Consider the following 26015-nt stretch of genomic DNA (forward strand, 5'->3'; position numbering starts at 1 on the left):
ACTCTCAGACACAGTACTTGGACTCTCAGCTCGAGGAAACCCTAAAGCTTTGTTCAAGAAGTCAGGACATAGACTGTACATTAGCTCAGAGCACGGATTATGTGATTCACAAGCCTAAAAGTAGGGTTGCAGGGGATATACAGAATACTGCAGTCTAAATACTGCAGCCCGGGTGGAAATTGGAAAATCTGGACATATGGCAGCCCATGCCAGGAGTGCTGTTTTTGCCGATTTTCCATAAAAATAGCTTAACAAATGGTGATTTTGTCAATGAAAGCTCCACAACTTTTCCCAAAAAACTCAACAACTTTTCTGTCCAGATTTTCACTGTTTGAAATATGGCAACTGTACAGAGCTCTTAAGGTACACAACTAAGAAGATGCTAAGACTACATCCCAACACCTGGTATGTTCTTCCTGCTCCGTTTTTAAAGAGTGGGGTGGACCAGTCATTTGCTTAATTCTTTTAGACACCATCAGAGTTTTAAAGCTGTTATCCTATATAACCTCTTACCTGGGGATAAGCTCCACTGAATGGGGATCTCTTCTAAGTAGAGATGTAAAGGATTTCAGTAAAACCTAATTAAAATGAGAAACAGTATCCTACTTTTGTTTAGTGTCCTCAGATTCATAGTCGTCCACTTAAGGGGAGGCGATAAGAGACATCAACCAAGAAGAAGGGCCGCTCATTGCTTTGTAACTTCCAAGAGTGGACCAAATCACTGATAATTGTATGAGAGGGTATCAGAAAGCAGTAGCTTACTTTCTTTGGAGATGGGTTGCTCAGAACTGCTTCCCAGAACCCCTGCACAATGGTGAGGATGATGATAGTTTTTATTTTTTGTACCCCACACATCTGACTGGGTTTATCCAACAAAGTATAAAGGAACACAACAAAACACCAAACAGTGAAAGCTTCCCAGAACAGGGCTGCCTTCAGATGTCTGCAAAAATTTGTATGATTGTTTATCTCCTTGACATCTGAAGGGTGTTCCACAGAGAGGGTGCCACTACCGAGAAGGCCCTCCGCCTGCTTCCCTGCAACTTCGCTTCTTGCAATGAGGAAACTGCCAGAAGGCCCTCGGAGTTGGACCTCAGTGACAGGGCTGAACGACGAGGGTGGAGACCGAGTGGGGTCTTTACACTTTAACAAACCACAGCACCAAAAGTTCTTTGGAGAAAAGCCATGACTGTTTAAAGTGGTATCAAAGCGCTCTAAAGATCTGAGGCCTTAGAGATCTGAGGTCCAGGCTGCTCCCAGAGGAGGGAGAGTTGGTCAGTGCAACTGCGGAAAGCTGGGGAGTGATGAAGTGAGCCTGTCAAGTCTGGCGTGGGAGGGCTGTGCACATGACGCCTTCTGGCCTTGGAGCATGAAGAGGCCTGTGAGCACATGCCTTGCTTAATGGGCGGTGGGTGGGTGGCCACGCCGTGCCAAAGGCCAGCAAGCACTGCGAGAGATTACCGCTCCTTTCACTCAGCTCCCTTGCTAGCATTTGGGCAATTTCCTCGTGCCTTTAATGTCAAGGCAAATTACAGGCCTTTCAAGTCAAAGCCCTCTTGCTGGAGAGCAAAGCTCACTCAAGCCAGATGCTAATCGCTGCCTCCCACAAGGGGCCTAGCTTTAATTGCCCATGACATGCTAATCTGCTGGACAGTCTCAAATGCTCCTTTATCTGTGTGCCGCTCTCCTTTCCCTCCTCCTTTCCCTCGCAGCTCCCCAATCTCCACACTTTTTCTTCGGCGAGGCAGTTTGCCCCGACCCAGCCTGGGAGTGGCCTTCCCGGCCTAGAGAGGCAGCTCGCCTGCGGAGACAGAAGAAGCTCTGTTGCAGTAGCTTCCAGCCTGTGCCTTCTTGCATGTCGCGTGTGCCTTTCCCACCCCCTCGGGAGGCATTAAGGAGAGAAATGAAACTCTTCCCCCGCTTCAGCAAGTGCTTTTGTTGCCTGGGCTTCCTCTTTATGGTTCTGCGAGAGTCAGGAAGCCTGAACTCAGACAGCCCCGAGTGCAGCCAAAGAGATGACAACCCAGCATGCGCAGGGTCCCTGGTGGCCATGCCTCTCCCTTCTCCGGAAGGTGGCTGTGATGGGTTGGGGAGCTGCAGGCTCCACGTCCTGGGGCCTGAGGAGCCAGCAGTACCCGAGGAGGTGCAGGATGTCCCTGCTGGCGAGCAGCAGATGGAGTTCAAGCAGATCCTGAAGCACACTGGAGAGCTCAACAAACAAAGCTCTTCCAGGACCAGGACCCTGATGGACCGGCTCAGCTTGGTGGAAACCAGAGTGGTTTCCATGGCATCGGGCCTACAGAAGTTGCAGGAGGAAAGCCGGCTTAATCTGCACCGCTTAGAGGAGCAGCTCAGCTCCTTGGTGGCCCTGCTGCTGGGGATCCTCTCTGGCTGCAAGCTGCCTTGCAGCGAATCAGTCCTGAAGGCATCCATTCTTGGTGAGTACAGCGGGGGGGGGGGGGTTATCCACTTCCCATTAGCCTGTCTGCGAAGAGAGAGACTCTTCTCTCTCTTCACAAACAACAAAGTCCAGGTTGGGCTGGGGTGTGATCTGAAGGCTCATGGTGCAGCAGCCTTGCTGAAGCTAAGCAGATCTGTCTGGCAAGTGCCTGGAGGGGAGATCTCCTGGGAATCCTATGTATTCCCATAGTCCCACCCTGACACTGAGATCCAGCTCCGAGGACCTTCTGGTAGTTCCCTCGTTGTGAGAGGTGAGGTTACAGGGAACCAGGCAGAGGGCCTTTTCGGTAGTGGTGCCCACCCTGTGGAATGCCCTCCCAGCAGATGTCAAAAACATAATCAGCTGTGTGATTTTTAACAGACATCTGAAGGCAGCCCTGTTCAGGGAAGTTTTTAGTGTGTGATGTTGTATTGCGTTTTTACTATTTTTTCTTGGGAGAAAGGAGGGATAGCTCAGTCAGTAGAGCACGAGACTCTTAATCTCAGGGCTGTGGGTTTGAGCACCACCATTGGAGAAAAGATTCCTGCATTTCAGAGGGTTGGACTAGATGATCCTCGTGGTCCCTTCCAACTCTACCATTCTACGAATTTCTAAATAAAGCCTTGTAAATAGTTCACAGCAGTCTGCTGGGATACAGCCCCCTACACAGAGCTTGGAGTGCTGAGCAGGGAGGGAAGGAGGCCAGGCCCCGTCAAGGCAGCCCTCTTGCCTTGCTTTGGTCATGCCGCACCTGGAGTTCAGGTAGGCAAAAAGAGACAGGGTTCCTTGCGCAAATCTTATGATGTGGCTGGACCATGTCGGGTCTTTACTGAGCATTCATTCTGAATGCTCATTCTGTTTATGAGGCGGTTATTATGACAATGAACATTTATTCTTCATCTTGATTTGCTTCCAGGGTTCAAGGAGGTAGCCGTGTTGGTCTGCCATAGTCAAAATAAATTAAAACAATTATTTTAAAAGATAATTAAAAAGGCTCTTCTTAAAAAGCATGCACACACAAGAAAGCTTATACCTAAAACTGCTCAGTTGGTCTCTAAGGTGCTACATTGTAAGTTTTTAATTCTTTTGGAAGGATTCTTTTAAAGACTTTCTTAGATCATATAACTTTTTTGAAGATTTGATTCTTTTAAGGGAGTTTTTAGGCTTTCAAGAAGAGTCTTTTTAACTATCTTTTAAAAGAATTGTTTTAATTTATTTTGCTTCCAGGGTGTTTTCCTGTGGCTCCTTTGTTCCACCCTTGGTCATATTCCTATTTAAGCCCATGCTGAAGTCTCACAAGGCCAACTTAGCACACATACCAAGTGAGCTGAGCTTGGCATTGTCATTAACATCCTGGCCAGAATAAACCATGGAGAAAATTCCAGTGCTTGCTCCACACTGTGTATCAAAGTCACCATGCACTCAAGTGGTCCTGTGAATGTGTCTTGTCTCCCACTTTGGTTCAACAAGGACAGGCAAAGCCTTCAAAACCTCAGAGTCCTCATTCCGCCTCTGCCTGGCTTTTTCCTCCACCATTTTTCATTATTTCCTTCCCCCTCCCCACTTCTTCTGCTTGAGATGTTCCACTCGTTTTCTCTTTTGATGTCTGACATCTCAACAGTCCGTGTCCCGCCAGGAATTTCCGGACAGATGGATGCTGTATTGATGAGCAATATGTTTGAAGAGTTTGCGGCTGACATTTATGGCTATCAGGCTGACCGATGATGCAATTCTTTCTGTTGGACACAATCCCCCCACTGTTCATCATTTCCTTCAGATAGTGCCCTCTCCCACTCCACATCCTCCCTGATTATACCAGAGCAAGAGAAGAACAAGAGGGACAGCGATGCAAAGACACTGTTATGGGAGCAGACTACACAATGCCTGCCCAAGTTATTTTGCTGCCAGAAGCAGAGTCAAAAAGGCAGAGCTAGTGGTAGCACCAGATGCTGTGAAATCAGGGCATCTCGTCGCCTACACACCAGAAACTCTCTGGCTCCTGGATCTATCTAGTGGCAGGGGAGGAGACCTGATAAAATCTTAGGGAAGGCTGCTGATGACAGAAAATATTCACTTCCCAGCCTTAGATGCCTAGGGCTTACATTCGGGTCCTCAGATGTGAAATGCATGAACATGTTTTTCAGTGTTTCCCACTTTAAACTACTGTAGGCCTCCAGGTGTTATTGGACTTTAACTCTCACCATTCCTGCGCATCGGCCAAGGTGGCTGGGGCTGATGGAAGTTGGAGTCCAAGAAAGCCACAGATTCCCCATCCCTGTCTTACCTCCAGGTCTTTATTGAACATGGTTTGTGAGGTGGTTATCTATGACATTTGTGAGCACTGGGGCTGCATTCATCTTGATTTGTTTGTGGGGTGTTTCCTGTTAGGTGTTTGCTCATCCCATATTTTTCAATGCACTTCCCTGCCACTTTTCAAACTGCTATAAGTCTGGTTCTTTTTTTAAAAAAGCAGATTTGTTGCCCTAAGGTGACAGAGCCCTTTAGTTCACCTTAACTGTGCAAACCTCAGGTTCTGGTATGTGCTTGAATCCATCCCACAAAATAATGGGAGTCCCAAGGCACCTTAAGAGAAACGAAAACAAGAATGGTGTGTGTTGCAGGGGGCCGTGCGCCAATGACACTCACAGAAAAAAAATGGATCTGAATGTTCCACTCGGGATGTAGAGCCCCCTTGTGTAGAAGCCCCCTTAATGCCTGGGGGGAAGTTATCCAAACACTTAGCAAATCTGTATAATAACACTGCATTGAACTAGCTCAGTCACAGACTATTGAGAATAGAGTGGGCAGTGGCTTTTCTCAAGAGCTTTGCAGCAATCTCACTCACAGACTCCAAATTATCTCCCAGATATAGGGAAAGAGCACAAGATTGAGGAGACACCAGCACTTACAGGTTAGTATAAATCTATTATGTAACCTAGACTACAATCGTATGAAACCTGAGAGGGAGACCAGGTCCCCTCTCTCCATCATGGTCCATAATCTTGTGTCCCTGATGGTGTTGGGACTCCATCATCAGTAGGGCCACAAAGGGGACGTGTCAGAGCAGTGTGTACCCCAAAGGAGTGTGACAGCAAGGCTTAGGTCTGAAAGATTTGAATCCTTCCTGGTACCCTAGATACACGCCAAAACTTTGAATAAATTTACTCCAGCCCAAGAACTGGTGTAAATTGATCCCATTTATTGAGAGAGAAATACAATTTTAAAAAATAAACTGACCTTTTTTAAGAAAAAAAAGGCAAAGGGATGCCCTCACTTGCACCCAGCAAAAGAGCCTTTGGATATTCCTCACCGCCTCCACTCCAGTGCCTTTAGTATTTATATAGCCACTCAATAAACATTACCTGAGTGGCTTACAAACAAATAAAATATATAATAATTAATTTTTAATATTTAACAACGAAGAAAGTTATATATATATATATATATATATATATATATATATATATATATATTTCTTTGCAACAGAGGCAGCATAAACATAAACTTGCAACCCAAATTAAGCTATGCTAGACCACAACAGCTGAAGATTAATTAAAACTACAATGTCTCTCCTTCCTTAAGATGACGCGTTTTTATATAACACCATCAATATACATGGTGCTTTGGTGCAGAAGGTTACAATTTAAAATGAAGCCAAAACAAGGAGGAGAAAATATGGGCTTTGGGGGAAGCCAGGAAATGGCTTCGCACTTCAAATTGGTCAAGTCACAGGAGGAAAATGATGCCTTACGCACATGGATCTCCAGGTGTGCAAATGCAACTCCCCACCTCTGCCTAGGACCCACCTATTGTACATTATGTTTGAAGGCAGTCTGAGTGTGTGAAGCCCAATACACATTGGCCAGAACAACATGATAATTTCTTAACTCTTTGGGGAGACCTCCCTTGATTGCCATATCCAATAGCATGTTGAGGCAGACAGCAGTGCCCCAAGATTGCTCTGGAGGTGCAGTCCTGCTTGCCAACCAAACATCTAAGTCTACTCTCATAGAAGTATGTATGTCTTGCCCCTGCCTTCATATTGCAGGATACTCTTTGTCCCCTTTTTAGCATAAGTGTAACAGTTTCTAGGTGCCATATCACAGAAAGATCCCTGCAAGACAGGTCATATGTCCAGGACCTGTTGTTTCCATTGCCAGGACCCTGTGGTTTATTACATCTTTCTGTGCCTTCCAGATGGACCTATGGTCCAATTCAGTCTAAGTCAGCTTTCTATGTTCCCATGTACTTTCAGTGGAACCCTCTGAAAAATCTGAGCACACGTATCCTCGGGATTGTGCAGAGATCCATAAACAGGGCATCCGAGACAATGGGATATACACCATCCAACCCATTCCCCTCCGTCAACACTTTGAGGTAAGGTAGGTAGGTTTGAGGTGTCTTATCTAATGGAGTAAATAAGATATGCATGCAGCCAACTGGGTCTCCGTTTGGCCAAAGGTAGCACAATTGCAATATGCATTCAGCTCCTTGCTCCACTGGTTTGTGTTACTGCATGTAAAAGTTGTATCCATACATAAACGTTGCACTGGTTTGCTCCTAAAGTGGGCATTCTCTATTCATCCTCCTCTGCATTGCTATTGTGAATGATAATCTGCTATGCAATCCTGTGTATTCTTACTCAGAAGTAAGTCCCACTCACTCACTGTAGATTGCTTCCCTTGTTAAGATCATACAGCTTTTACTTTGCATTAATGAATCTGGAGTAAATATCCTGCCTTGCCATCATTGATGCAGATTAGAACCTTCATACACCTGCTCATCAAAATATATTGAAAGGGTGGTACAGTGGCACCTCGGTTCTTGAACGTAATCCGTTCTGGAAGACCGTTCAAGTTCCAAAATGTTCAAGAACTGAAAACTCAATACAGAAGCCTCAATTCAATTGAGAAAATTGAAAAACACACAGCGGAAGCCATTTGACTTCTGAGGCACGTATGAAAATGGAAGCATTTACTTCGGGGGTTTTCGGCATTTGTCAACGGAGACATTCGAGAACCAATGTACCACTGTAGTAGGTGAGAATTATCCTTTTTAACATTGCATTTATGGCCCTCTCTCCCCATGAGCAAAGTGTGTCCCCAAGTTCTTTTTAGACTTGGACTTTGCAAAGTCCCCTATCAAGAAAAAACAACTGGTTAGATATGTTCCCCATGGCAAGAAAGATTATGTGCAGCCACTGAAAATTCAAAAACCTAATGCTAAGTGTGTGGTTCTTAAAACGGGAACATCCACTACTCAGTTGATTAATTAGTAAAATAAATACATGCCCAGATGGGACACTCCTGCACTAATGCTGCACAGAACAGACACCACAGAATCAAAAATAAGTAAATCTAAACTGCTGAAAATAAAATTTCCAAAATGGCGCATGAACAGGCAGGCGGTGAGTTTCTGCCACTTACCATTAATCATATCTGAATGGTTTTCAAATGTTATTTAGTGAGAGTAATGAGAATTCACTTCTGGAGCTCCTTAGCCCTGTTCCCCACTGATGAAAATAGTTCCTTAGAGCAGCCAAAGGCCATTAAACCTGTTTAAGCACTTGATGTTGCCTGCAGAGTGGAAAATTTCCTAGGAGAGCATGATGTCACAGCCTGATTCCGTGGGCTGGAGCAAGGGCTCTTTTTCAGGCGCTCCAGTGCTTCTGCCGATTAACCTTCGTCTTGTGTATTGCCAGGCTTACTGCGACATGGTCACGGATGGTGGCGGGTGGACCGTGTTCCAGCGCCGGCAGGATGGCTCTGTGGATTTCAACCGCACTTGGCAGGAGTACAGGCAGGGATTTGGGAGCCTGCAAGGGGAGCACTGGCTGGGCAATGAGCACCTCCACAGCTTAACCCGCCTGGGCCAGCATGTTGTGCGCATAGAGTTGGAGGACTGGCATGGCGTCAAGCGCCATGCTGTTTACCGCAAATTCAAAGTGGCCAGCGAGGCCCACAAGTATCGCCTGACAGCCCGGGAATATCAAGGCAGTGCAGGCAACGCCCTGAGCTACAGCCGCAACTACAACCACGATCACAAGTGCTTCACAACTTGGGACAGCGACAACGACAACTACCCCATGGGCAACTGCGGTGCGTACTATGGGGCCGGCTGGTGGTTCGACTCCTGCCTGGCAGCCAACCTCAATGGGAAGTACCACCACGGACGCTACACGGGGGTGACCAGCGGCATCTACTGGGGAACATGGTACATTCTGGTTGACAAAAGGACCAATCAGAAGTACTCCTTCAAGAAAGCAGAGATGAAAACAAGGCCCGTCGGCTTTTAAGAGGATCCTACAACAAGAATGCCTGGTGCATGTGGAATTGCGGCAGGGAGACTTTACAGAGATAAGTTAAAAGAAAATAACCTGCTACTGAGATTTGACTTGGGAAAAGCAAGTTCAAAACAGGACAAAGTCCTACTTTGTGGTAGAGAATCTTAATACACTGAAAACAAAGGATAAATAGAAGCAGAGTCACCAAGTTGCCCACATGTCTTGTAACAATCACAAATGCCCGATTCTACATTCAACTTCAGTCACTGCCCTTCCTTTCCCATCTCATGATCCTGGGCAGTGTGTTGAGTTATATCTGCCATTCTTCCTACTCCACAGTGAAATTCATGTTCGGGTCAGAAAACATCCACGAGGGAACTTGTTTTGCAAGTGGCTACAAACTTCCTTTTGTAGCTTGGACACACATCACATTTGCCTCACCCTGTTTCATGGCTTGCTCTTTAGGCTTACGGTGCGCACGTGAGCAAGTTATCCGGAGAGGAATCATATAAAGGGAACAGGTCTTAATAATGTATCCAAAGTATTCTACTTCAGCTCAACCCCTCATTCAGATTTCTACAGAAAGGACTGAAAGCCTTGTTGAATTATCTGGACCTTTCCAATGCTCTATTTCTAAAGAGGTAGCCAGGGCTACTTAGCCAGAAGTTAATGGGGATGCACTAAATTGCAGGAAATCAGAAGCAGCAATCTGAATTATATAGTGACTTCCAGAAGATTAATATGCTTTTCCTGAGCACTAGCAAGCAGTTAAAAGTTGCTCTTGTATTTTCTGCCCAAGGTTGTCAGATCCAGGCCAAGCAGGTACTCAGATAACCTTTGTGCAAAGAGAAATGCCTGACCTGTAGTTTGGGCTGCAGCAACAGGGAATGCATCCTTACGCCTTTGGAGTAGTATCCTGACCCATATATAGAGCAGGCTAGGGAATGAGTGATGTCCAAGGCCTCCCCACTCTAAAATAAATGTTGCCTCCAACAGAATGTCTTCAAGACACATTGTGGTTCTTTGGTGGCACACACTAGTGTGCTCCAAGCCAATTTGGGAATCACTGCTTTAGACATGCTTCTAAAGGCATGAAATAGTGTTAGTGATAGCCCACCAAGTGCCTTTTTAAAAAATATTTGCATTTGTAAGTAATCCTGAGCCTAAAATCCAGAGAGGTACAAAGTCAGGGGGGTTGTTAACTAGTAGGAGCAGTTTCCTCGATTACCTGCAAGAGCATGAGAACCAGATTTTCTTCATTCTATTTCCTCGGTTTTTAAGACTCCGGCTTCTAACTCCTCCCACTATTAAATGTCAACAGCTATAGAATTGGCTGGAGTTAAACAAATTAGAGACATCAGGTGGTTCAAATACCATCCTTTTGGGGGCACTTTCATGGTTTAGGATGCCTGAAGCTCATGCTTGATAATTCCTTGGCACAAAACCGGTGTTCCATGAGTAACCAATATGCTGTAATTATAGTCAATCAACAAAGACTTCAGAGCCAGAATGATATAGATGGGAGCTGACACTTCAAGACTAGCTTGAGTCAAATCAGGCCATTGTATCTTCCTCATTCTGGCAAGAGCATCATACTAATTAGCACTGTGATAATTCAGAACTACAAGAGCACTGAACCTCAGGCTCTGGAAGAGTAAAGAAGCTACATAAACTAAGGTACCCTTATGGCAAAGCAAACAGTAAGGAAGCAGAGATGGACAGCTGTGCACTTAAGAGTTGCCTATCTTGTAATGCAGCCCAGGGTACCCTTTCCTTACCTTAAAGCTAAATAGTGCCTTGCTTTCAAGCTCCTTATCTCATAAATGTCATTCAATGGAAGTGGTACATGAATGGAAACTTAAGATGCTCTATAAACCGGACAAATATTTCAATTTATCCTTACAGTTCAAATGATGGACACATTCACTTACAAGGCCACACAGAGATGGCAAGAAGGGTATCTCCCTAAACAAGGTTCTTAAGGGAGAAGTCACTTTTAAATGTTAAGCTTTAGGTCAGGGATGAGAAACCTGCAGTCCTACAAATATTGCTGGACTACAACTCCTACAATCCCCAATCATGGAGTTAGAATTCAACTTTTGGGAGTGCTGCCACAGGATCCTCATCCCTGGTTTAGGTATTTGGCAGTCAGATTATTTGTGAGCCCTTTCACATTGCCAGCCACAGTTTTAACCCCGAGAGAACTTCACTATGCAGAGTCTTGTAGCTATTATCATGTTAACTCAGTGGCTACTGCTGTAATTCTCATTGTAGGGCAAATGCAGATACTGTGTGAAGAAGAGTTAGTGTACATGAATGAGGCTGACACTTAAAAGTGATTGCTTAATTGCATGGTATGAAGATATGTGGGGAGGGGAATCAACGCTACAAGATAAACATGTATTTACCTACATGTATTAAAAAAAATCAGTGGTGGAAGTTACCTTCTCATCTTAAGAAGTTAACAGAATATTGACTTCTTGCTTTTCAGTGAGCTTGGCGCCATCTGGTGCATAAACTAGGTCAAACCAAATCACAAGCTATTTATAGTCTAACAATGGATACTCCCTCAAGGGGGAACTGGCTCTTCACACAAGGCTCATTCCTCTCATAACACACTTTTTGTGAACCAATGCATTACAATGACAAGAAGATCCCCCAATTCTGTACTGTGATTTTATCTATGTTGTGCGCAATGGCAAGAGAAATATTAGGAATTTTTGTCCACCCGCAACAACTTACATGCTATATTAAAAAATGAAATTAAAACTGAAGCTGTTCAAGGCACAATGAAGGGGGGGAAAACCTCAGAAATAATTTACCTGGGAAATGCACTCTCCTCCCCATCTAAAAAGCAAGAAGGAACAGGAGAATGTGTGTTAAACTCTCTGCAAAAGGAGTCATATAGTTTGACAAAAATGGTTCTGCCTACGAAACTTCCAAGTGATAGCATATTTTGCACTGGTTGATTATTAAGTGATTCAGCATTACATCTTGAAGTATATCCTACAGAGTTTTGACCAGGTCAAACAACACCTAAAAATCACACACATTCATAGGAAGATCCAACTATTGCTACAACCAGCATTAATGCAAGCCAGTTTGTTACTGGCCGCAGTAATAATTCTAAAAGCTCTTAACAGCTTAGAGGTTCAGAATTCTTACGCAAGATGGAGCATGAGATAAAGATAGCCGATCAAACATAATGTGGTGCTCATTACAGGAATCCAAACAGCACAGGACACTCTAATAATAATAAGAAGAAGAAAGTAGAGGCAGAAGATCCATACATCTTTATTTCAGTTTGATCTTCCCTACAATTTTTTTTAAAAGAAACAAACCGTCTGAGGAAAAGCACAGGCTTCTAAGCAAATGAACCTCACCCGCTCCCTTCTCTTTCCCTGGACTCTACCCCAACAATGAATTTCAAGAGAGGCTCAGAAAGTTCAGGGGCAAGAATCTCATTTAGTGCGACAAATAGTTACAAAAAAAATCCTTTGTTCAAGTTACTTATCCGTATCCCCATCTCCAAAATATAAAAAAGTATAAATTCAAAGGTGGAGGACAGAAGGAAAGATTTGCTACCAAACCTTTGACTAAAACAGTTGTATTTATTCTCTGACTGAGACATTCAGTGCCAGTACAGGACCTGTGTGCATGCTTCCCTACTGAAAATTAGGGGGCCTCTCAGCAGACTTTGAAGTCGTGCTACTAACACTTTGAGGACTATGGTTTCATTTAAGTCCAAGGTATGGTATAAATACACCTCTTCTGTATAGTAGGTGTATCACAGAGCAAACAGGTCCTAAAAGTGACTAATACCACATTTTGGAGGCGATTTCCAAAAACTTTTTCCTTGCCGCAGTTTTGTAGGCTAGACACACCTCTCCACCCCACCCCACCCGCATTCCCCAACTTGGTGTGGCTCAGTATGCTCATTGAACCTTCTTCCACCCCTTTTAGCTCTTTCCCAAACTTTTTACTTCTAACTTATAGAGCATCAAGGATGTTGTCGATTTTGGTGATCAGCTCCTGACGCTTGTTAGAATGCATCTTCTCATTCTCTATGTATGTATCCTTCTTGAGCTTGCCAACAACCAGCCGCTCAGCCTCCACAGAAGATTTCAGGACCAGCTCCTTTACTTGGCTGTCAAGTTTCTGAATTTCGCTAACCTTGGAAGAAATTTGGGACAAAACGTTAGGTGACTGGACAACACCATAGCCATACAAAGCAACAGTAATAGGGTGCTTTCATTTTATTTTTACGGTCACCCTAGAAGTAGTAGATTTGCAGGGTCTAAGCAAACAATTACAGTCATACTTTTGAAGTTGAACAGAATCCATTCTGGAAGTCCATTTGACTTTCAAAACATTTGAAAACCAATGCGTGGAAGCCGCAGAAACCCCGTCGGATGTTTGGCTTCCAAAAATAGTTTGCAAACAGGAATGGTCACTTCCAGGTTTTTGCAGGGCTCGAGAACTAAGCTGTTCGAAAACCAAGGTACGACTGTATATGGCAAACTATACAATGATATGTTAGAAGCTACACCCATTTAAACTTTACATTTAATGGTTCTGAATATGGACACTTACTGCAACAAACATGTCAGTGCTGGTTCCATGATAGTAAGAGCACTTGATTATGCTACATTTCATTCATACTTTGTTTTTTAGAAATGAAATGCCTTCTAACCTTCCTTCCATTTTATGGCAAAACATCAGCAGAGGAATATGTAGAGATAACAGCTACAGTGTGTGTGCACAGCCCCTCCACTCAGCCCTCCTCCCAGTTACCAAGGGAGCTTTCAGCTAACTGCAGCTGAGCATTAACAGCCCTTCCATTGCAAATTATGCATTGACATCCTGGCAAAAGTGACCATCTTCAAGATAGATATATTCACCAACAGTTCCAGGGAGATCCACTGAATGCATCTCCTATTGTGGGTGAAAGTTTCACTCAAAGCAGAGTAGAAGCAGTCTGCTAAGAGAATGACACGTGGACCACGTTTGTGCCTAAGAATTAATACAACTTAAAATCAGGAAGTCGGGATGCCTTAGGCTTCGCTCACAAATGTTGAGCAGCAGCTTACAAAAAAACATTCCATTTCAAAGCAGTAGGCATGTTAGGTAAGTGGTAGCCAGAAGGCTTAATGCAGCCAGGGGGGCGGCTGAATGTGGTGGAGGACCCTGGCCAATGCATCTCATCAAGCGGGGATAGTCGACAGTCCTGGTTTAGATATTTTATACAGGTAGCACAATATTTAAAGCCATGGCAGAATGAAAACTGGGGGAAATTCCCCCAAGGCTCTCCAGCCTTATGGAGGAATGCTTGGAAATAAAACTATCAAGGAACCTAGAAATCTCAACTTTAGCAGTATTATTCTGGAATCATCATAATAAACTGTAAACACAGAACAAAGGCAACAAAAAAGAATTTCTTTAAAGTGTGAGGAAAATATCTGCCTTGGGAATGACAAGAGAAAAGGCAGTTTAGAATAAGGGCAGTACAGTAACAATACACACTAAGGAGGCCAAAGGATTCTTACTTTGTCACACAAGTCAGAGCCTTCTGTCTTCAGCTTGGACTGCAATGAAGCTATTTCATTGGTTAAGGCCTTATGTTCAGTCTCCAATGATTTTTTGCCACTGTTTAGGTTTGAAATATCCCGTGACTGCTTATACTTATTCACAGCTTCATCAAAATGGCGGTACAGACGTAGTCTCTTATTCACCAGGGTGAGAACTTGCTCTGTGATGCAGGCAACTTTCATCCTAGCTTCTGCTGCTGGGTCCTGCAAAAGCACAATGGCTTAAATATTTATTACAGCATATAGTGCATTCTAAGTGTCCAGAAAGTGTTTTGTGTGCTCTCTCGGTAGTCCTTACAACAAGGTAGTCCTTACAACAACCCTATAAGATCTGTCAGGATAACCTCCACCTTGGAAATAAAAGACTGAGGCAGAGAGATTGGCATACCTAAAGTCTATCTAGAGAGTCGAAAGGGCAAGATCTAAACCAAAGGAGTTCCTAGTTCACAATTCTGTCACTTATTCACGACACTGGCTTATTCACTACACTGGCTAAATTCATCAGACAGACTTTACCAAAATAGTTGTTTGGAGCAAAGTGGAAGAAACACTGAGGAGTTCCATTTGCTTCAAATAGACTTGTATGCGATAACGAAACAAGGATATCCACCGTGCAAGCCATCTTGACTGAATCAAAATTAATTAAAACATGGACCAAAACGCCGTTTTAAAAAACTACTTCATTCCGTGAAAATTAATAGATGAAGAATTTTGGCCAATTTGGATCTTAGCAGTGCTTTGAAAAAGGTAAGCCCTAACACAACATGCTCATTTATTGACTCAAAGAATTAATGTATTACAAGTATACTTTGCCTATGCTAAGAAACTATTAAATCTCAGAGCACCACTGATATAAAGATAAGGTAATAGCTTGCTCTCGCAATATATCCATGTTTTACGAAAAGAGTAAGTGCTAGCGAATTCAGTACTCCAGCAGTCAGTGCAAGGGCATTTAACACCAAGGAAAGGCCTCTCCCAAAGGAAACAGTGAGACCAACCCTCCTGCCGCATCCTCCCTGTTTCATCGTGACTGTATTGCAGTACCTTAGTGATAGAGAAGTCCAGCCTCACGTAGAGGATCACTGTAAAGAACAGGATGTAGAAAGCTCCAACTACCAGGAGAGGTTCTTGCAGCATCAGGATCTTGTTAAAATTATAGTGCACCTAGGAAGAGCAGGGCAAGCAGTGAGAAGAGCATAAACTTCCATTGGTCAAGATGACATGCTACCCACCTTACATTCCTATACATAAGAACAATGAGATACTTGCACATTTAAGACGCAGCTCAGGACTCAAGAGTGTTCATGTCACTTGCTGTAGAGCAATCTGGGCTTCAAAGAGGAGTGTGGTACTTCTCATTATTTATGCTATCTAAGCAAACGGCTTATGCTTACCACAATATCCTGGATGTGCTGCTCAACTAGGTTGTTCTTGTGCGCAACTATGACTGGACGGCCAAAGGTGTCCAAATAGGTGTAGTGAAGTTCATCAGGTGCCCGGCTGATGTCATATGGACTATCCACATGGATATTCCTGCAAACAGAGGTGTATACAATATTGTTAGCTGTCCCAGGAAAAACTTAACCTGGTTGTTGTTGGGGGGGTTGGGGGGGGGAAGAGAAATTAGCCCTGGATTAGCCCCTGCCCTCCGATGTCCATGGCTGGGGCATGGTCCTTTGCAAGTAAAGCTGTGCACATGAGCTGCCACTCACACACAGGGGCTGCATGTAACTGGGATGCCTGGCTGTGTTGGTATCCTGATTGAGTGGTGTCCCTGTGCACAAGCAGCTGCTCAAACATACGAGTTCCTTTGCAGACAACCATGCTCCACACACTGTCATTATACAGGGCAGGGGGATGTGGAATTGAGACAGGGACATAAATGCTGCTCCTTCTTGCTTCACCATAAGCAGAATAATACATAAGCAGGCCATGTGTTTTTTGGCTAACACAAAGTGCCTTGATCTCAACCATATTATTACTTACTTGGCACCTTCTGGAAGGATTATCTTTACAGTTAGTGAGTCTGTAACTTGCTCATCAAACACGTGGTCAACAAATCTCATCTTCAGGGCATACTGATCACCTGGGAAACAAAAACCAAGAGGACACTATTATTTTTTCAATGTATCAGGATACCAGCTATGAAAGCCCTGTTGGGTAAAACAGTCACAAGTTTAAAGGTGAGCTTTAAAAAGCCCCATTAAGCGCCACTACAACTTGTTTTAGCTGCATGTTGCTTACTCGCAGTGAAGTTCAGCAATATCCACACTATTACTGTGATAACACATTGAATTGTGCACCCAGCATAAGCTGCGCAGAGCACAAAGCTTAGTACAGCTTAGCTGGATATCCGCCATTGACCACACTGTATATCATTTTGTATGTTTTGGGAAAGGAACAGAATGGTGTCAGGAGAGTAGGAAGTGCAGGGAGGTGTGCCTGAGAGCAAACCTGAAGGAGCTTCTAACCATGCATGACATTTTTCAGGAGATGCCTGCATCATTTAAATTCATATAATCAAGTACTGAGATGCACTTTAACAGTACAGAACCTGGTTTCTGAGCACACATGTACAAATAATAAAAATAAGAATCTTTGGAATTCCAAATATACCATTCTGCATAGAACTGCAGACAGCGAATAGCTTTGTACTCCAGTTGCTCAAATTATATTCCAGATGCCACTACCGTAACAAAGAAACCTACCAAGATTAAAGAGGTATTCATAGCTAGGCAGGTTATAACCAATGATGTAATGTGTCTTCCAACCACCAAAGAGGGGGAAGCGAGGGCGGATCTCCATTTCCACGGAGTCATCCAGGATGAGGAGATGACTGGTGGATATGTTGCCAATTTCATCTCTGTAATACACATCTTGAGCAGCAGCAGGAAGGATAGTCTGCAAAAGCAAGATAACCACTTAATGTCAAATTCACCAGTACCGATAATTGGGGCACTTGCTAGTCACTGTTTTTAAGAGTGCATTTTCACTAAAAGCAAAGAGTTATCTCCATTCTCACAGCAGTTGCAACCACAGTATAAGCAAATCATATACAGCAGACTGAATTTTAAAAATCACATTGGAAGAGATTCTGGTCATACAGTCCAACCCTCTGCCCTAAAGTATCGCCAACCAATGCTTGCCTGATCTTTCCTTCAAAGTCCTCAGGTTCTAAACGTAGTGCCTACATTTCTAAAGAGTACAATACAATGCTACCTTGGTCAACGAACAGTCCTGTTAATGAACATTTTGAACAACGGACTCTGCAAAACCGGACATAGGTATTCCAGTTAGCACACTTTGCCCCGGAAGATGAATGGAAGACGAACACTGGGGGTGGGACGCCTCATTAGGGAAAGCACGCAGCTCGGGTTAAGAATGCTTTGGTCAAAGAACAGACCTCCAGAACGGATTAAGTTTGTAACCCGAGATACCACTGTATGTACCTTTTTTTATTACTGCGTTTCCTAAGGCAATCACTGTAATTATTTTAATATTTAACACCTTTTAGTTTTAAATTGCCGTCTGAGCAATTCTTCCAAAAGTTAGTATGGGAATCTTCTCACCCACTGCCTCCTTTAGCTTTGTTCCAAAACAGAAGAATGGTGGGGAAGGCAAGCGACCTAAGGCTGCAATCCTAACCATATTTAAACAGACCTAAGTCTTACTGATTTCAATGGGGCTTGTTCCCAGACAAGTAGGGCTAGGATTGCGCCCTAAGCCTGTACTTCCATATCAGAAACAAGAAGCAACATAAAAAAGGGACAGAAAGAAAGTTTCCAGTAAGGCACCATCTCCTCAAAAGCAGATCAGTAGCAATGCTTCCTTGCTGTCCCCTTCCCTACCCCCAAAGCCTGGTCCTTCTGGCAAGGGGAAGAGGAACTGTTTACTTATACACCCCCCTCCCGAGGCTCCTTTTAAGACAAAGAGAAATATGCAAGGGCAGACCTTGAAAGACTTCACAGAGGATATTCCACTGTCCGGCTGTCTTTGGTAGTCATATCTGGAGAAAGGCCCTTTGAGCACAGCTCCTGTGTGCTTCAAGTCAACCGTCTCTTCTACAGCAATATTGCCCCAGTGAGAAACTTCAATGACACGTGTCATGGTAGTGATCGTCAGGAACGGACTGTTGTTTTCATAGTGCACCTTAAGGTTATCCTAAGGAGAAAAAGTAGAAACTGAAGACTTTCTGTGCTCGAGTGTGTTGTAGAAAAAGCCATGTCATTTACAGCAACGCCTATTAAGAAGACCTACTTGCAAATCAGACTCTCAATAATTTTGTTGAGGTATTACACAATCTATGTATTGATTGAAATATTGCACAATACTCATTAAAAAATGTTGGCTAGATCTAGCAAGGATCCATCTTGGCCAGCATTCAGCCTCCGACACAAGTAAGCTTCTGAGAAGCTCATAAGCAGGGCATTAAGAAAACAGTATTTCCTTGCCTACCCCCAATATCCACTTAGAATCATGGAACTGTAGTGATGGAAGGGACCATGAGGGTCATCTCATCCAACCCTCTGCAATGCCAGAATATTTTGCCCATCGTGGGGCTTGAACCCATGACCCTGAGATTAAGAGTCTCATGCTCTACTGACTGAGCTATCCCAGTCGGAAGGTGTCTATGCTGAGAAACCACATGTGGAATAATGTGAGCAATGTCCATAGACAGTGGCTGCATTACTTTTTCTGAGCCCATTAGAAATCTGTAATAGCGCACACACACAAAGTGCCTTGTCTGTTTTCAAAGATTAAAGGCTTGGTGCCCTTTGGCTGAATCTTGTAAATACTAGCATGTTTCTGTGCTGGCCAGGGAGGAGAAGATGCCTCTTGGCAGGCCTGCAAAAAAACTGTCTTGTGCCAAAGGCTGGCAGGCAAAGGAACACAGCAATCTCTCTCTTCTTCGCTAGTCCACTCACCGGCCTGCATATAACCTCATGTACTCACCTGTGTGGTATTCTTTGTCCACCCATGATGAACAGGTGGAGTTGTTACATACAAGGCAGATTTAGTTTACTTTAGTTCCTTTTAAGCCCCTTACATTCCTGGTTTTTGGATTTATATTAATCATCTGACACAGCAGAATGGCATGCATGTATTTTAATTCTACATGAGTGACAAATTCCTTTTAAACAGCTTCTCCCCTAGGAATGTTAACTGGGATTAAGAGTTTACCTCACTGTATGGTGGAACATCCCTGAAGGGTCCATATTCAATCATGTCCTCTGACCGACTAGGATTGCCTAGTTTGGTGTAGCTTTCCACGTTCCTTGAGGCCAGCTTAATCCGAGTAGTTTGGGTCTTGGTTGGATACGGAGAGTAAAAATAATGATTGCCCTCAAAAACCACAAACTGTTTCTCTGCTTGGGTGATATGAGTTGGGTACGGCTGCAGGACATGTGTAAAAACCGTTTCAACAGATAAGCGAATCTTTCCACCTGGAGCCAAAGGAGACGGCAGTTTTACAGTGAAGAATTTGCCACTGTAAAGGAGAAAAAAAGATAGAAAAATCAATCTGGCTCTGCTGGCTTTACAGACACCCATAAGCATGGAAAGAAGCTCAACAAAGATTCTCACTGAAGAATATATCATCTCCACCTTCATTTGTCTGCTGCAGTTTTGGGTCACGTAGTGGTTTGAGTGTAGACTAAAGTTAAAATCCCCACTCACTGGATGATCTTGGACTAGTCAGAGTTTCTCAACCTAATCTATTTCACAAGGTTGTTGTGAGGATAAAAGATGAAATATAAATGCAATAATAAATGTAATGCTGTGGATACCAAAACCATCTTTGTATTCCTAGCTCAGTTATACTAGCCTGGGTTTAATCAAAATGACAGTAATGTGGCCCACTGCTGTCAGCAATCAGAACATGGACTCTTGGGAACGTTTGCTATTTCAGAGAACCCTGATCTCAATTGACTAATGTTATAACAGCTAACAGTTTGATTTAAATGTCAAAAGATATATTGCAATAGCTTTTAAAGACTGGTCAGTAACGACTGACAACAGATAGGTTGGATGCGAGCTAATAAAACTGAAGCTGAATCCTGAAAAGACAGAGGTGTTGTGTGCCCCATTGTCACACCTGGGAGGTGGGGAGGCAGTCTGCCTTGCACTCCCATGAAAGGAGCAGGTTTGTAGCTGGGGAAGGCGTTTTCCTGGATTTAAAGCGTCACTGGAGGATCAGGTGGCTAGGAATGCCTTTCTTCAGTTCCAGCCGGTTCGCCAGCTACAGCCCATTTTGGATACAGATCACTTGGCCACTCCTTGATCTGGTAACTTCCAGACTGGATTACAGCAATGCACTCTATACAGGGCTGCCCTTGAAGATGACTTGGAAACTTTGATTGGTTCAAAATGCAGCAGCTAGATTACTGGTTGCAGTTTAGTTCAGATCTCACATAAACTCCTGTGCTAAAACAGCTGCACTGGTTGCCAGTTCATTTCTGAGCCCAGTTCAAGCCACTCACATTAATGTTCAAAGCCCTAAACGACTCAGGCCCTAAATACCTAAAAGACCACCTCCTTCCTTACAGACCCTTCTTGTGGATTTCTTCAAGAAGCACATCAAGGAAAGTTTAAGGCAGCTTTATTTGGTCAAATGTAACATTTGGGGGAAGTCACCAGGGTGAATTCCAGCATCCCTAGGAATACCTGCGTTTTTTATAAGGTTTCTAAGCTCCTAACACATGCACAATACCCAAGTACCGTACACAGCATGGGTCTTATCAGGTAACTAAGCAACTGGAGTCTTATCAGGAGAGATAGTACAAGGCTAAAAAGCTCATCTATCAGGGCCAGCACATTCCTTTGCAGCATATTCAAATACATCCTTTCTTTCTTTCAACAGCATTCTTTTCACAACTCTGTAACAGCTCTTCCTAGCTCTTCAATACATGCAGGCTATATTTCCCATTTCCCACCCCACTCTCTTAGGTGCTAAGATTGCCAGAGCGGGCACACTTGTTAGTTCCTCTGCATTCAAAAGCTCACGCAGTAGTGGCCTAGGAGGGGGTATTTTCTGTGGCAGCCCCTAAGTTCTGAACTCCCTCCCCACAGAGGTGCATCTGGCACTTTCATTATGGTGAACGCTGAAGACACACCTCTTTGCCCTGGCTTTTGACACTTGAGGTGTACATTGATAGAACCCGCCTTATTTCTGTAATTGTAAGTTGTTTTACTAGTATGGTGTTGTAATGTTGTAACCCATTCTGCGGGCAGGTAAATAATGATAATGATAATTTTTGTTTCCAATAGACAGGTTTAGGCTTCTAAGAAGCAAGCAGATTATAATGCAACTCTGTGAATTATTATGCCTCCCAATTTCAAGTGATAACTGCATGTCATCAGAATTGTCAGATTAGATTTATTTTTCTTAATTTTTTAATCCAATAATCAAAAACAAAGCCACTATTAAAATAGTATCTGAAGTCTTAGATTTTCTATGATTCTGCAGGGCTACAAGCAAACATCTCTGACCTAGTACAATATTTATTTTTTAAGAAACACTTTGGAAATTAAGGAAATATAAAGTCTGAATGTGCTAAGTATATGTGTCATACAGACTGGGCGCAAATTCTTCAGTGTATATTTTGTGGCAAACCTGGATAGGATATAGTTTCCCTTGGCAAAACTCACCTTTTACCTTTTACCTTTGTCTCCTTCAACTCAAGAGTACTCTCTTCTTCTTCCTCGCCTTTCACCTATAACAAAAGATTGAATTCAAGTTTGGTCATCGTTACTATTTACAGTTTCCATGTGAGACAGCTGAATTCATCACAAGTGCTAATTCCTACTCCCAGGGGTCTGCAAGTCAGCAAAGACACACTTCAATTTGACACACACACCAATAATTAGCCATCCAATCATGAACAAGTTGTTGGCTAACTCCACAAACCCTGCAGCATTATCTAAAAGCAACATACACAGAGGTCTGTTAAACCCTTGAGACTCTTATACAAGAACACGTAAATGCTGGCTTGGATTACTAGCCAAGCCCATTGTCTGAAGCTGTCATTCACCCCTTCCTTCCTGGAGTGCTGCGGCATTTTGACGAACCTGGAGAATGGAGGGGTGTTTGCCTTTCTGAAGGGATCCTGCAGAAGGAGCAAGCAACAATGTGCTGCTGTCTCCTGCAAATTTCAAACTATGAGAAAGCATTCCTCCCTTTTCTCTGTGGTGATTTTGAAGAGGCAAATCCTTTCCCTCTGAATTTGGCTTCTGTAATTCTAAAGCAACAGTGAGGCACTACTGGTGCTTTCTGCAGAAGCCAAAACAACAGAGATAAAGCACATTTTTCTTCTGCTTACTGGACAGGGAGTACACACACTGCTGGCAAGCAGGTAGGCAAGTTCTGGAACCCTGTTACTGTGTTAGCTTCAGAACAAGAGACATACAATAGTGATTTATGGGATGCAAGTTCTGATCAAAGACTTACTGTTCTTCTACCAGAAGTCTTTTGTGAGAACTCACTGAATAGCCACAACTAGACAGACAAGTGTTGGATGACATGATTTGTTGAAAACAGTCCTGATTTTACTTTCTCCAACAGCCTCCCCAATGTTACAAGGACAGACGATGCACCTGACAGCACTTTTCTTCTTAATTTGAGAGTAAACTGGCCAAAATTTAAAAAGATACATGTGATTCTTTCAGGTCCTTGGGAAGGGGTTCACTAGAAAGTAAAGGCATGGCTAGGATGTAGAATTATTTTACTGATAATTCATATTTTCAGACCCAAATATATATGTACACCTACCCCCAGGTCAAAAATAATTTAGTTCCATTTTTAATCCACAAAGGGCTTCACAGGCCTCTCACTGTAACTCTAAGATGGTTCAAAACTACCAGATACTGCAACCAGTATCTGATTGTCCAAGGACTATCAAGAAATTCATGTATGAGAGTGCAATGCCTATCCATATTCAGCATTATCCACTATCCAATAGGCCAGCAAGTATTCCCATTTTGCAAAATGATGAAATAGAAGACAACGGCAGTTATCCTATGCATATAGTTACAAGGAAGCAAGTTCCATTATTTAGAATGGGACTGTAAATAACATAAGAAATCATACTTGGGGGTAGCTTTGCCTAACCTGGTGTCCTCCCATTGTTTTTGACACCACCACCCAGGTTGACTGGGAACCAGCTGAAGGGCACCAGGTTGGGGAAGACCCCTATAGAAACTGTGATTGCATAGGGAGCAGGGCCTAAGTTCCAATGAGCTCACTTTTGGCCATCAGATACAGTGCCAAAGACTCAGTCCACTGCCCTTACTGCCTTCACTTTATTGTACTTACTTACAACCCTTTCTTCCAAAGACAAAATAAGCTTAGCTCAGCTTTCTAGCTGCTATTACATTCCTTAAAATCAAGTTGCCTTGCGGAATGAATACTCTGCAGCAAATGGGAACATAGGAAGCTACCTTTTATCAAGTCAGGCCACTGGTCCATCCAGCTCACTGACTGGAAGCCACTATCCGGGATTTCAGACTGGCCTTTCTCCTGGTCCTCTCTAGGAATACTAGGGATCGAACATAGGACTTTCTATATTCAAATCAGATGCTCTACCACCAAGCTACAGTCCTTCCCAAATAGCTGTGACTGCTCACTTTCTAATAACAGAGCGCACTCCACTATGATATCTGCAGCCATTCATGGTTCAGGACAGAGCTTCAACTAACCGTTTTCATTAACACGTTGCCACACAGATAGAAGCAGCTAAAACACACCTTCTAGAAAGGATTTCTCCTAAGCTCACATTTACGAACACCTCCAATTATTGCAGGCAGGCAGGAAACACAGGCAGCAATGAATAATAATAAGCCACTTAAAATGTTCTGATGCCAGCAGCCTGCTGTTCAGCTAGCCACAGGCCCTGCAAACGCATGCATTATGCGGTTTTATAGACATGCCTTGAGATCCACGCCTCCTTCCCTCTAGGTTGCCACTGGTTGCTCTCCGATTGCAGCACTTACGCTTACGTGTCAGTATATGCCAGGCCATTTACTACAGCGGCAGCTCTGAAGGGAGTCAGCAGCCAGGAAGAGGAGAAATAAAACAAATACGTGGTGAGCACTGCTGCAAAGTGACAACCCTTTCCATGACATTATCTGGGTCAAAAAGCTGGCAAACCCCCAAAGGGCAGCTTACGTGTAACTTTAGAAAAGACCTCTATTTCCACCCCCACGCCAATGTGGATCACATATTCTTCTAACACTGCATTCCCAGATCACAATCCACTATGTGTGCTGCCCAGAAGATCCCAGACTTTTATTTCGGGTGGACAAAAAATTGATAGGGTTTTCTTTGTGGCCCATATATCTCTGCAGCACGGCCTCCTCTACGGGAAGAAGGAGATAGCCACCCCAAATCTGCAGTTTAGCCTCCATCCCTGCTAACTATACGGGGAAAGGAGCCAAACACACCACAGTCAGTACAGTTAAGAAAGACAAACCCCTGAAATGCAATGCCATAGCGTTGTTGAGGCGAGGGGAGGGGATGCTTTGGAAATGATATCCGCTCAAATGCCAATAAGCGAACTTATTAGGGAATGAAAAGCTGCAGGGAATGGAGGCAGATGCCCAGGAAAAACCAAGAGGCGAAGGCAAAGTGGGTTGGAGGGGGGAAGATGATTTTCGAAGCCTGGGCGCGGCGAGGGAAGGCGAAAGAAAGGCAGAAGCACAACTCCTAGAAACACTTGCCCCGCGCGCAGAAGGAAAATGAGAAGCGCGAGCGGGGAGGCGCCAGGGCTGGCCGAGGGCGCCGTCTCTGCGAGAGGCCGGAGGGAGAGGGCGAGCGAGGCTCACGGGGCTCCGAGACATGAGGCGCGGCGGGAAGGGCTTCGGAAGCGGAAGGCCGCGGAGGCTGCGCGTCCCGCCAGTAGCTCGCTCACCTGCACCCCCAGGTAGGCCAGGTGGCTCTCCAGGCCCGGGTCCAGAGCCAGCAGGAAGGAGGCGGCCGACCCGGAGCCCCCCGCGGGGTTGGCCAGGCTCAGCTCGGTCGTCACTTTGGCCAGGTGAGTGCCGAGGTCCACAGTCCTCTTCACTTCTTCGTTAACCAGCTCCGGGGCAGCCAGGGCGCCCCCCAAGCAGAGGAGGAGGAGGGAGACACGAGCGGCGCGGCTCTCCATGGCTGGCCACGCCGAGAGACTGAGCAGCCGAGCGAACCGGATAGACTCCCCTCCCTCGCGGCAAGGTTCATTCATCTGGCGGGCACAAGATGGCGCCCTCCACGCAGAGAGAAAGACAAGATGGCGGCGCCCAGAGGCCGTCGGGGCTCCAAGATGGCAGCGCGGACGACGGAGAGGGAGCGGGGGAGGCTTCCCCGTCACGTGACCGAGGGCGGGAGGGGAGGAGCCTCCTCAGATGTAAAAGAAAACGTCAGGCTGAAAGCTGCCGGAATGCGTCAGATTGCAGCAGCCGTAGTAATGGATACCAGCGGGTCAGATGTTCGAATATTTTTTTAAAAAAAAATAGGCAGTAGCGTAGAAACTGCTCTTGGAGAAGGAAGCTGCTTATCCAGGGAGACCTTTATTCTCCAATGTAACCTTTCCAAAATTCTAACATACGGTTTTCAAATTATGAAGTCTCTAGTTAAAGAAGCAGAGGGCAAAACAGCCAGTGGGATTAGTGTGAGAAAAGCAATACTGTAATAAATTACGCTTGTGTGAGAGAGTGTGTCCAGGTCTTTATG

General features: G+C 44.3%; 2 protein-coding genes across 3 annotated transcripts; one reads left to right on the top strand and one right to left on the bottom strand.

Annotated features, from left to right (window-relative positions):
• Positions 1-1555: 1555 nt before the first annotated feature.
• On the top strand, positions 1556-11492 carry LOC310757629 (fibroleukin-like). Of its 2 annotated transcripts, XM_083603079.1 has the most exons (4): positions 1556-2438; positions 5307-5351; positions 6696-6817; positions 8142-11492. In XM_083603079.1, exons 1-4 carry the CDS (start codon positions 1661-1663, stop codon positions 8733-8735), a joined length of 1539 nt encoding a protein of 512 aa, XP_083459205.1. In that variant the 5' UTR covers positions 1556-1660; the 3' UTR covers positions 8736-11492. The 2 variants fall into 2 exon arrangements, with proteins under 2 accessions (XP_083459205.1, XP_083459206.1); XM_083603080.1 differs by lacking the exon at positions 5307-5351 and having other exon boundaries at positions 1557-2438.
• A 501-nt stretch (positions 11493-11993) lies between these two features.
• RPN1 (ribophorin I) lies at positions 11994-25654 on the bottom strand. Its single transcript, XM_083603065.1, has 10 exons — positions 25216-25654; positions 21959-22023; positions 19493-19799; positions 18263-18472; positions 17020-17212; positions 16298-16397; positions 15706-15844; positions 15356-15475; positions 14270-14515; positions 11994-12896 (listed from the first exon to the last, which is right to left on the bottom strand). Exons 1-10 carry the CDS (start codon positions 25525-25527, stop codon positions 12714-12716), a joined length of 1875 nt encoding a protein of 624 aa, XP_083459191.1. The 5' UTR covers positions 25528-25654; the 3' UTR covers positions 11994-12713.
• Positions 25655-26015: the final 361 nt, after the last annotated feature.

This window comes from Podarcis filfolensis (genome assembly GCF_964270895.1).
Source record: "Podarcis filfolensis genome assembly, chromosome: 2".
Classification (NCBI taxonomy): Eukaryota; Metazoa; Chordata; class Lepidosauria; order Squamata; family Lacertidae; genus Podarcis; species Podarcis filfolensis.

Bases quoted from the DNA above. Each gene is read 5' to 3' on its own strand.
- RPN1 (XM_083603065.1), bottom strand. From the start codon at position 25,527: ATGAATGAACCTTGCCGCGAGGGAGGGGAGTCTATCCGGTTCGCTCGG. The intron at 19,800-21,958 runs GTGAGTTTTGCC...TCTCCTTTACAG, and splicing joins ACAAAGGTAAAAGGTAAAAG to TGGCAAATTCTTCACTGTAA. The intron at 17,213-18,262 runs GTCTGCCCTTGC...TTGCTTTTGCAG, and splicing joins CCTCTGTGAAGTCTTTCAAG to ACTATCCTTCCTGCTGCTGC.
- LOC310757629 (XM_083603079.1), top strand. From the start codon at position 1,661: ATGCTCCTTTATCTGTGTGCCGCTCTCCTTTCCCTCCTCCTTTCCCTC. The intron at 5,352-6,695 runs GTTAGTATAAAT...ATGTACTTTCAG, and splicing joins GGAGACACCAGCACTTACAG to TGGAACCCTCTGAAAAATCT. The intron at 6,818-8,141 runs GTAAGGTAGGTA...GTGTATTGCCAG, and splicing joins CCCTCCGTCAACACTTTGAG to GCTTACTGCGACATGGTCAC.